The sequence below is a fragment of the Lethenteron reissneri genome, chromosome 65 (assembly GCF_015708825.2).
Source record: "Lethenteron reissneri isolate LAM-NWPU_2019-01 chromosome 65, ASM1570882v1, whole genome shotgun sequence".
NCBI lineage: Eukaryota > Metazoa > Chordata > Hyperoartia > Petromyzontiformes > Petromyzontidae > Lethenteron > Lethenteron reissneri.
Window position 1 is genome coordinate 3,332,222 of NC_083843.1, and position 12,546 is coordinate 3,344,767.

General features: G+C 49.8%; 1 protein-coding gene across 1 annotated transcript; it reads left to right on the forward strand.

Annotated features, from left to right (window-relative positions):
- The first annotated feature begins 1,146 nt into the window (after positions 1 to 1,146).
- On the forward strand, positions 1,147 to 12,234 carry LOC133359505 (E3 ubiquitin-protein ligase TRIM21-like). The gene is made up of 6 exons (XM_061577922.1): positions 1,147 to 1,704; positions 2,416 to 2,511; positions 3,795 to 4,028; positions 5,231 to 5,253; positions 5,478 to 5,590; positions 11,671 to 12,234. Exons 1-6 carry the CDS (start codon positions 1,147 to 1,149, stop codon positions 12,216 to 12,218), a joined length of 1,572 nt encoding a protein of 523 aa, XP_061433906.1. The 3' UTR covers positions 12,219 to 12,234.
- Positions 12,235 to 12,546: the final 312 nt, after the last annotated feature.

A 12,546-nucleotide genomic window follows, 5' to 3' on the forward strand; every position in this document is an offset into this window, starting at 1 on the left:
AACCCCCCACCCCCACATCACACATCGTCACAAATGTCTGACTCCCCCAGGTGCGTGACGTCATTCATTGACGACCCCACATATCAATAGTACACCTACGAATAATACATTGAAGACTGAATTGACATTATTTTCAGATTGCGTATGAATAACTCAAATGATGTCGTCATAAAGACAGTCGTCTCAAATAGTTGTTGTCTGTTTGTTAATTTACTTTGTTGTTGCACACTTTATACACGATTGTGTTAAACATCGTATACCTTAGCTTATCACTTCCTTACTCGGCAAACATATCAACTCTGCTACCTCGAGATGTATTTCATGGGAGGCACAATATTATAGACACACAGAAGCATGTACAGTACTACACAAAGAAACACACACTGACTGGAGATACACAGAAGTATATATTGTACAGGACTACTCACATACACACTCACAGATTATACACACGCAGAAGCAATAAACAGTACTACGGACAGACTCACAAACATGCTAGAGACACACAAATGCATATACATCACTACAAAGACAAAGATCCTCGATATAGCCTCATCAGACTGTAGGGGCAAGTGTTGTTAACAAGCACCTATGAAGGTTGGATCAGCTCACGATGGAGCGGGTGGCCAGCACCACGCCTGGCCGCCTCTGCGTTCTCAGTGGCGATGTTCATGACACACCGCACAAAGTAAACATTTGTGGCTGAGTTGACCTAGGGGATGAAGCCCAGTAGAGATTCAGACAATTACCAATAGTGGTGGCGATGGACGTGAGTGGGAATCAAACTCAGGTATCTTATAGGTTTGCAGGGCAGTGCCAGTGGTACAGACACCGCATCCTAAGCTGTGGAAGAATGAGTTACTCTCTCTTTACTCATTTCACAAATGAGCCATCGCAGCTGAGTCTCTCTAATTTATATTTACAACAGCACTCATTTCTTTAAGTGTCGAGGTGTTTACAGCAACCCCTAGCCACCCTGCGGCTGCTGTTTGCACACATAGGGGCACGGGTTCACATTAAAAGGAAGTGTCTCGTGATGTAAGTCAGTACAATTAAAATATTTTTTAGGATTTTACTTCCTTCTTCACCTTCGCTAAAAAAACTGGTCCAGCGTCTCTCTGAGCCATCCGAGCGAAGCCATAGGTCATGGCGAGCATGGCTCCCAGTGAGAGTATGGAGAGTGAGCTGTGCTGCTCTATCTGCCTAGGCACGTTCGTCTGCCCGTCCACGCTGAGCTGTGGACACTCGTTCTGCTTCCGGTGCCTGGAGGCCGCCTGGGAGACGGCAAGCAGCTTCAGATGCCCGCAGTGCCGAGCGACCTTCCCTGTGCGACCCCTGCTGAGGAGGAACGTTGCCCTCGGCAACCTGGCAGAGCAGCTCAGAGTTGGAGACAGGATGCCCACGGCCGTCGTGTGTGACAACTGCAGGGATGGCCAGACTCCCGCAGTGAAGACCTGCGTGAGATGCGAGACATCGTACTGTGCAACGCACTTGAGGCCTCACTTAGAGCATCCTAGGTTGAGGAAACACCTCCTGGTGGCTCCCATTGCGAACCTGGAACAGCGAAGGTGTCGGGAGCACAGACAGGAGCTCATTCTTTACTGTGAACAAGATGAGAGCCCGGTCTGCCCAGTCTGCCACGTCGCAGGAGACCACTCTGGGCACAGGTTCATCACAGTGGAAAAAGCGCAACAGACAAGACAGGTGAAGTGACATGTTCCGTTGTCATCCCCATTGTTACAGGAGGGTGAGAGATTCACATCCGTAGGTCGTGACCCCTCACCTCGACCAGGTGAGCTCCTGATAAGACCAAACGCCCCTTTACAGGGAGACCCAGGTCGAGGTGGCAGGGTGGCTCAGATGTCAGAACGCTGAGATGGTAACGCTGTTATTCTGAGTTGGAATCTAGTCGGCTGCCCATGGTTTAAACCGGATTCTCAAGTTTAGTGAGTTGATCGTCTCAGCCGAGTCAACATTTGACAGCACGTTAAATAATATTTTGCGAGAGAATTCAAAATCTTAGTTTGACTGAGTGAGAAACGTTGCAATGTATAGCAAGGCGTGTGAGAACCAACTACACCCATCGCTGGAAGAGGTTAAAAACATATTTTAGAATGTACGTGATATTTGTCAATAATGTTATCTAACAGGATATTGCATTGCTCTGCAGAAGTTACGATTGGATTCCTCATCTCAATGCATAACACGGACAGTGCATTCTGGATACAATCGTGGGAAAAGTAAAAAATATAAATAGAAACGTATGCATAAATATAATGACAACAGATGTGCTTATGTGTGTTGAACTTCTTTCACAGCCAACGGTGCTAATCAGAGATTCGGGATGATCAATCAGTGATCCACCAATGGCAATGGCGAGCACCGCGTATTCATTAATTGATATACCACATGCAGGAGGAGCTCAGAGTCAAGAAGGATGGGAAAGAGGAGAAGAGGAACACGGCGGCGTCCCTTACACGGACACTCAGGGACGACTACCGGCGCGTGGAGGTACAGAGAGAGATGGCAGCCGCACAATTCCCTCTTCTGGTTTGCCTAAGAATCGTATTTAATTAAACCTAACTCTTATTAAACTATTTGGTTCTTTCGGTAAAGTCACGTAGGTAGAACAAATAATGGATCACGATGTTTCGATCGCAACACAAGCAATCGTCATCAGGTGGGACAACCACAGCAAGAAAAAACTGCTGAAGTAACCTATTATTGACGAGCACTGCCCCACGCATCGGCGCGAGATACAACTTTGGAGAATTGCAAGCGGTGTGGATTTCAAGCGAATCGTATCCCAATGACAACCCGCTTGCTGCATACTTTCATTCTACAAAATCAACGACATCAAACTGTAACGGAGAGATCGTAGCTGTGTTTGTCTGTCAACACTTTTTTTAAAGCCCATTTTTTCAGCATATACCCTTTTTGAAACTTGAATCATCAATTAAATATATTGCTTTTGTGTATTTTTACACATCAGGAAAAAAAATGTGGGAAACATTAGAACCAGTTTAGGACGGCCAGATTTGCAAAACAAGTTTACTACGTGAACAGAAGGCCACCACGGTATGACACAAAAACTTCATTTATGACGCAACTTCCAACAAGACATCAGTTTTGGTTTAGGGGGGCAGAAACGATCCAAGCTGGTCGATGCATTGGCGACTTGCCCTGTCGATTCCTTTATTGATCACAACCACGATGCTTGCTATGGAATATTGCAATTCCTCCTTTCTGGCTCCTCCAAATCTGAATCGGACCAACTTAGCCTGAGTGTAAGGAATAGTGGACGTGAATATTTCCTTCGAAATCAACATTGTTTCACTCTTTCAGCATATTTTAATTTAAAACAAGAGCAATGTGACGTGTATTTGTTCTGTATATTCGCAGAAACTTGACACATTTTTCTGGGAATGTCCTCGGCAAGAGAATTGTTTCAGTTTAATTCGCATTTTCTTCCCATGCACCGTTTGGTAGATCCAGAGTGGGACGGACAGACAGACAGATGCGAATGATATCCATGTTTTTCATTTTCACCAGATAAACACTCAGCAACCTGTAGCTACAGACAGACGCATTTTCTGAAATCTCCTTGCCTAGGATATTTTCCCCTTATATCCCATTCTCATTCTCCCTATGCTATACATGTTCACGAGATCCCAATGCACATGTCACTCACCTCCATGTACATGATCGAGATATGGTGACAATCATTACCTGTACGACACCACATTGTGTCGATACCTAACAAGTGGCTCAACAACTCGGCACTGTCGTTGTAGGAGTCTGTGCGTGGGATCAAGGCGCGGATCAGCCGAGAGTTTGAGCGCCGGAGGGAGCAGCTGAGGGAAGAGGAGAGGGGGGCACTGGAGTGCGTGGACGAGGAGGGCCGCTCCATGCTGTCCCGCATCAAGGCGGACATTGCTCGCTACGAGAGCAGAGCACGCGGCCTGGAGCAGGAGATCAACCAGCTGCTCGCCGCCCTCGCCATGCAGGACCCGCTCTCCTTCCTGCAGGTGGCACCACCTCCATTAACTCGGCGCGGTGGCTAGGAGATGTTAACTACCTCGCCTGACGTCTGCTGTATATTTGGAGTTTGCGCCTCTCTCTCTCATCGTGGATGTGTGGTCCTCCGGTTTTTCCCTCCACATTTAGAATCACATCACGTGTTTATTGTAATTTGCTGTTTAAATTTCCACACGATAAGGCACTTCTTTAATTTTAATTTCTGGCAAGGTTACTTCTGAAGCAGAGCTATATAGCTCAGTGGGCCTTACCTGGTAAGGTATAAAAAAGTAGTTTATAATAGTTTATACTCACAGCCTTGGTTTATCAGAGGGTTAACTACAACCAGCAGAGGCACACCACCCTGTGAGACGTTGACATTGTTTGCAATCTTATTTCAGTGTTTTTCGATCTGGGAGCAAGCGGCGGTGTCCAAAAATAGTTGCGCGTTTACTTCCGTGTGACATTCAGACCTGTACTTGTCCAGTACAACATCGCCATTTACCTCGCCTGGTTTGCAGGAGGTCGTGGGTTTAACCCCGACGATGCCTGCTGTAAATTTGGAGTCTACGTCTCTCTCTCTCTCTGTGATGGCATAGATTTTTTTTCAGATCATCTGCTTTTTCACTCCACATTTAGAATCAACATCATGCATTCAAAGTATTTGGCTGCTTTTAGAAATGTTGAGATATCATTTGTGATAGGCAGCTCGCTACTGAACAAGAGTGAAATGGCCAAGCGGCCTGTTCCTGGTAAAATACAAAAGATTAGTTTATTCATAGTTCAAAATACGAGTTGTTGAACATTACTTAACTATTTGTTTAGCGTTTAGACTAGACCTGCATTGAGTGGCTTTATCATTTGTTGTGGTCCGTGTCCAGTTCAACGAATTCTGTTTTGATGAAAAAATATGAATAGGTATTCTATGTTTTGAAGAAAGTTTTCGTGACTGCAGGAATTCATATTCTATGGCTCTTTCGGTAAAGTCGCGTAGATAGAAAATAAAATAAAAATTATAAAAATTATAGAAATTGAGAATAGGCTTAACAGTACAAAGGCACACAGATTACTCTGTTTTTAATCATTTTCTGTTGCTAGTATGTATTAATTCCTTGATGTCGCGCTCCACTGCAAACAACAGGTGACTGTGTCGAGGTGGGGCATCTGTTTAAGATGTCAATGCTAATGCTAAACGCGGGTTTGTGTTTTTCAGGATACCCTGCATGAGAGTCTCAGGTCAGTACCAACCCAGACTCAAACTCAAGCTCTGTCTGCCACCTGGTGGACACATTGGCAAACGGTGGTGATGTGATTCCTAATAAACCCAATTGTATGCAGTTGCATCCCATATTGTCCGTGTGTCGAGAGACATGGACCTACATTAGACTCTGCGTGTCCCGTGCTGTGTGATTGGAGGGACTGCACCTCCATAGACTCTGCGTGTCCCATTCTGAGTGCAGGAACTCGGACTCGCAGGGGATCCAGGATGTGCCTCCTGCCACATTCAGTCACCAAGAGCTCACAGAGGTCATCTCGCTAGGAGGAGTGTATACGAAGCGCATGGCTCTCGTGTGTGAGTTTCTCTCTGCACTCTGCACTGATCTGTCAACATCGTTCATGACAAACACAAGGATGCAGATCGGCACCACTCGGTAGTCTGCTGCCCCTTTATTTAAGACAGGTGGCGTATCCTTGGGGCGTGTATCTTTAAAACATTTGTGTTTTACCCTGTAAGGTCCGCTGAGCTATGTTGCTCTTTTTCACAAGGGCCACAAATGACAACTCAACGAAGTGGATTATCACGTGGAAATTTGTAGTAGCAGCCAAATGATCTTAACGCATGAAGTGGAGTCTAAATGTGAAGCGAATAATTGGAGGACGCGGAGAAAAATCCGCTTGACCACCACGGGGAGATAAACATAAACACTCCAAATATACAGCAGCAGCAGGCATCGTCAAGGTCGGGATCGAACCCACGACCTCCTTCATAGCAGGCAAGGGATATAACATCTCCTAGTCACTGTGCTGATGATCACAGAGAGACGCAGACTCTAAATATGTAGCAGCAGGCATTGTCAGGGTCACAGGATCGAACCCGCGCCTCCTGTATACCTGGCGAGGTTGTTAACATCTCCATAGCCACTGTGATGATGATGAGAGAGAGACAGACTCAAAATATACAGCAGCAGCAGCAGGCATTGCCCAGGTCGGGATCAAACCCACAACCTACTGCATACCAGGTGAATGAAACACTGTACATACAGTACCTGCAAAGACAAAGCTGCCCCGTGCAGCCTGAGCGAGTAGCCGTGACGGCCGGCACGGCACACGAGGGGGTGGGTGGCCAACACCACGCCCGGCCGCCTTTGTCTCCCTCGTGCCGAATATTTACACATCACACCAGCAGAGGACAGTGCAGCATGAACCATTGTTGTACTGCACCTCTACGCTTCTACGTTCACGATCCCCACCATCACCAACGCGCACCGACGAGAGCGGTGAAGTATGGTCATATAACCCCCTCCCCCCAGGAAGCACACGGCGCGGGGAGGCGCTCATCCAGCAGCGGAGTGACACACAATGTCTGTGTGTGGATGTGAGAGTGTGCGAGGCTGTGGTGGCTGTTTTACAGGCGTCGTGTTTGTAGAGAGACGCTGTAATAGTAGCGTTAACATCGTGGTGCTGGAATCATCACCACTGTTCGCTACCACTGCACACACACCCATGGTCATGTTAGTGTGGTACTATTATTATTAGTTAATAGTTATTTATTATCATTCACTAATTATTCATAAGTGATTAGCAGTATGTGTAAATTTATACTAGTGAATATTAGATTGTGTACACTAATACTAACGAATATTAGTTTGTGTACATTAATACTCCATTGGAACCTCCTTTGCCAGTAACAAAATATGATAATTGTTTTTTTACCTTTTTATCTGGCAACAAAACTGACACCTTTTTTTACAAGGAGTCATGTTTGCATTGACCACAATACCTGTGGTCGCAAAGCAAAAAAAACACAACTCTGATAATGTATGTGTAGGACTTGAAATGACACGCGCCACGCGTTTGGTTGCGATGCAAGCGTACAGCGAACAGTGGGGGCAACTGAGGACATACAGTTGTTGTTGCGCCAATTAAGGAGTGAGGTCATTAAGAGACGCCACAGGTGTTAAGGGTAACTGAGGACGCAGGCCAGTGATTGGTCGAGAGGGTGAGTGGCTGATGACTGGCGCCGGGGTGGCGACGATAACAGGATCACATGAGGCTGGGGGCCTGGGGGCGAGTAGCGAAGCGGGGGATGACGGGAGTCATTGTTAGTGTTGGAGTCGCAGTTGGAGTTAGCGTTGGAGTTGGTGCCTGGGACGAGAGTGTATAGTATAAGGTAGTAGTGGAGAAGAGTGTATAGTATAAGGTAGCAGTGGACAAGAGTGTATAGTATAAGGTAGCAGTGGATAAGAGTGTATAGTATAAGGTAGCAGTGGATAAGAGTGTATAGTATAAGGTAGCAGTGGACAAGGAGAATACAGTATACGATAGCAGTGGATATAGAGAGTACGGACAGAGTAGCAAGGACGGAGCGAGTACAGCGTAACGAAGCAGCAGAGTAACGAACCTTGGTGGAGAGAGAGAGAGCGAGCCAAGCAGCAGAGCGAGCGAACGGAGGGACATCGAGTGGGGCTGATGGAGAATTGTGCATTGAAGAGCATGGAGGAACATTGAGCGATGCTGTCGGAGATGTGAACTATATACGGAATAAAAGGAACGAGAAAGACAAAGAAGTTGTCGCATCAGTAAGAGTCCCACATATGCACTGTCCTTGAAATTGATTGGTCCACACCCGAGACAGCTTTTCTTAGAGCCTAGTCTCACATGGTGTTGGACCAGATGACGCCAAAAGGCGCACAACTCAAAGACAATGCACCATCAGAGTATGAGAGCTCGAGGTAAGCATTTACACAATTGGAACCTCCTTTGCCAGTAGCAAAATATGATAATTGCTGTCCGTAGCGATACCGTCGGAGCTAACAATGTGTCCTAAGTAATGCACGGAACGTTGCAACAGATGACATTTCTTAGGTTTAAATTTGAGATTAGCGGAACGCATCCTGTCGAAAACAACCTTCAACCGCCGAAGGTGTTCCTCAAACGTACGACTGAACACAATAATGTCATCCAAATATATGAGGCACGTGTCCCATTGCAACCCAGCCAAAACAAGCTCAATCAAGTGTTGGAAAATGGCGGGATTGGAATTCAGTCCCATGGGAAGACAGTTAAATTGGAAAAATCCCTGAGGCGTGCGAAATGCGGTTTTCGGCTTCAACGAGTCGTCCACGGGCAGCTGCCAGAACCTGAAAGACAGATCGAGAGTGGAAAAGTATTGCGCACCCGACAACGCATCGAGGGATTCATCCATCCGTGGCAGAGGGTACGCATCTGCCACGGATACCTTGTTAAGCTTACGATAATCGACACAAAATCTGAGGTTACCATCCTTTTCTTAACAAGAACAACAGGTGCCCCCCAGGGGCTGCTAGACGGCGAGATTATGTCAGCGGCCAGCATCTCATCCACCGCGCTCCGCACCCGTTCCCTCTCCGTGGGGCTCAACCAGTGAGAATTCAGTCAGATAGGGCTCGCCTCTCCGGTATCAATGTGGTGGGACAAGAGCGCCGTGCGACCCAAATCAAAGGCATCTTTGCTAAAAACGTCGGCGTAGTCGGACAGCAACGCCCATAGCGCGCCGCGTTGATTATCGGCCAACGACGAATTCTCCTGCCACAGTTCCGCGATCCAACGATCGTCGGACAATGCACTGGGATCAATCGCCCCCACCAATCCACCAGGTTCGCTCCCATTGTGGTCTGTAAAGGCAGTAGTGGCATGAGCCAAGACCGTACCAGCCGGGACCAAAACCCCTTCCGGACCCCCATTCAAAACCTGCAAAAACGGGGCCTGTCCGGAATGGATAATCGTTTGGGCCCCCAAAAGAGCAAGACTCGTAGTATCGGTGTTCGACGGGATAAGAGTATGCCCGCCGCCACATCTACATTGCCGAAACGTTTCCGATTTCACAATGAAACGGGAATTTGGGAGCCCGGAGGAATTTCAACAGTAACATCTGCCAGCACCTGCACTGCAGCGCATGGCGGAGAACGACTGAGCGGGGACGGCAAAAAAAACATCTTACAGCCTGCTGGCAACTCTAGACATCCCTGATCGACAACGATTTTAACAGGCATCTTTCGAAGAAAGTCTGTGCCCAATAAGCAGGGCACTGCCAAGGACCTGGAAATCAAAACCGTCCCTGACGCAGCGACATTCCCCAGGGCAATATGGGCATCCACCTGACCGACGATGCCCATACCATCAAAGGCCAGCCACACCCGTGAGATAGGAATAGAAAGGAGTTGAAAAATTACGTCGGAGATAATAGTGGCAGACACCCCAGTGTCCACTAACACCCAAACATCTACCCTCTGTATAGAACCCGGCACCGTGGAGGATCCCGTCATCGCGGCCACGACGCGTCGCGCCAACTTTCTCCATTGTGTTATTGATAACGGCGAATCCCTAACGACATTTTCTGAATCGCAGAGCGGTGGATTAGTAAGTGCGTCGAAAGATGCGTGAGATGACAAATGATGCCTAGTGTCTGATGCGTGCCGACTTGCCTGGCCGGGGATGTGGTCCGCCAATGGAGGAGCCGGCACTGGAGCTGGAGCCGCGGGAGGCGGTGGAGGACCAGGGCGACTCCGGCAATCCTGTGCGAAGTGGCCCAAGCATCCACACTCGAAACACGTCACCGCAGCCCGCCGAGTAGCCCCGTCGTCGGCCCCGCGCAAATTGCAGGACCACTCGCGACACGAGTCTGGCCAGATCCCCGATCCTCACGTCGTCTGGGATATGGACGACCTTCGATGGCGCCCATCCCTTCAGTTCACCATCTCAGGCCGGGTCCCCCATCCAGGTAGCCATCTGTGCCCAACGCTGCAAGTTGTCCTGCGCGTTGAGGCATCAAGCGGCCCATCAGGACGTCAATGGCTCATGACCGCACACTGGCAACGTAATGCCCATGTCCTTCGCCAGCTCAAGCATCTTGCCCAAGATGAGAGAGTCGAGCACATCAGGACTGGTGTCAGGGTAAGCGGCCATCGCGAGCACCAAAAGAGCGCCCTGGTAGGCAAGGGGAGATTCATTACTCCCTCGCCTACGATGCATAAACTTCCACTGAGTGTCTGAAGGTGGCTCGTAAACTTCCGCCATCTCGGCAAACGTGTCCATCAATGTCTTTTTCCTGTCGGAAGTAATAGAGCAGAATACTGCTAGCGACACATCGTCGAGAAGGGTAGGTAGAGCGCCCAAAGCCTCCTCTTCCGTCCACCGCACCAAACAGAATGCCGACACGAAACGCCATGTTAAAGCACTCCAGTCGCCGCCCACAACAAATTCCTTGATGTGGGGAAGACGATGACTGCGCCACACTCCGCCATCAACGGAAGGCTCCGTCACGCCCGGCAGTGCGCCACGCAGCTCCGGCGAAATGGCGGGCTCCGACTGCGCCTCCGAAGCCCTGCCCAAGATGGCAGCCTCCCGCCACATGGCGTCCACCGCAGTCGTAATGGTGGACGGCCCCTCCGCGGGCGTAATGGCGGCCATGAACTGCACGAGGAGACCCTCCGAGGCCCCCCGAAGAGAGCCCTGCTCGCCACCATTAAGCGGCACGTCCTGTGGCCGTCCCGGCGCTGCAGACGACGCGACCAGCATCACGAGGTGGAGTAGAACCGTGCGGAGAGAGTTGATCTGCTCTGCAACATGCCGCCAGCCGTTGTCCACACACAGAGACGAAGAAGGCTTTGCACCAACGTCCTTCCTCGGCGCTATGGTCACGCCAGCCGAGGTTACAGTAACCGGGTCTACGGCACCCGGGGTCGGCAGGTCTTGAGTGAACGAGTCGTCATCGTCGTTGGAAGATGGCGCAGGTGGGTTCTTTTTCTTGAGATGCTTGGACATCCTTGAAGTACGTCGCGTTTTCCTGTTCAAAGAACCACTTCTGGCACCAATTGTAATAAAACACTTCGACGATGAACGTTGACTTGCGTCTTTCTTTATTTATTGCTATGGAGGCTGTACAGCTCCGCGCTTCTTCTCAGATGGTAACCGCTCTTTTCTTCTCTGCACAGCGTGTGTTGACTCCTTCCCCCGCATGGCTCACACACGCTCTTCGCTCCTGTGCACCGCTGGCTGGCGGCACGAAAGGAGACGACCCTCGAACCGCTACGTGGCCGCTGGCGTTCCGAGGGGGCGAGACATCGTCCTGCTTCCAGACTTCCCACACTGACCTCGAGCCTCTTACTGCTTCCCCTTATATCCCTATCACACGGAGCCAAACCGCGCCTCCAGCCACGCCCCCTCCAGAACCTTCCCGATAGTTTCCACGAGCACCCTTGAGCTCCGCCCATGAACTTTGGTCGAGATGAACCCACTTCTCCTGATTGGCTTATGACTGATGCAGCGTAGCCTATCCAGCTGGTCGGCGTCTGTCGGTGTACTCTCTCATTACACTAATATTAACTAATATTAGTATGTGTACACTAACACTAACTAATATTAGTGTGGGTGTCATCGCTGTCCTCACCACAGATGGACGCTCACCGACTCTGGACACAAACTCAGCCCACGACCACCTCCAGATTTCCTCGGATCTCAGGACGGTGATGTTGAGCGGTGTCCCCCAGCGTCGCCCCCATCACCCACACCGCTTTGATGTCTATTACCAAGCCCTGTGCTCTGAGAACTTCTCGTCGGGTCAGCACTACTGGGAGGTGGACGTGGGAAGTGCGAAGTGGTGTCGGGTTGGAGTTGCATACGAGACGATCCCACGGATAGGGATTGGTGATGCGTGCGGCCTGGGAGGGAGTGACGTCTCCTGGTGTCTACGGAAACTGGACGACAGCTTCTCAGTGCAACATGGCGGGGTAGAGACCTCACTGTCGGTGCCGGAGCCTCTGCAGAGAGTCGGGATCCATCTGGACTGTGACGCGGGGCTGCTGTCGTTTTACAGTGCCGACTCCATGGCGCCGTTGCACTCGTTTCACCAAACCTTAACTCAACCCCTACACCCTGGGCTGTGGGTGTGGGGTAATGATGGTGACTCAGTGAGGATTGTGGATCTGAGCGGTGCGTCCTGAGAGAGGTGAACGTGAACTGCGCAGAGGGCAGATGCCACGACACACGGCGCTCGCCACCCTCGTCACGCGCAGCGCCACGCCCGTGACTGGCTGGTGGCTGTCGGTGGCTAGGGGCTGCGTGGCTCTCCATCACAACGGCGGGGGGGGGGGGCGTAAACTATCCTCACAACCTTCATAGCGGGGGGGGGGTGATAAAATAAGTACCGTTGTGTGTGTGTGTGAAGCCAGCATGGATGTATTCACCCTGCCAGAGGAGTGTGACTGTAGTGTAGGGGTGCAGTGATTAGCAATGGTGAACTGGGATGTGTTTATACACTGGTGGTGTCAT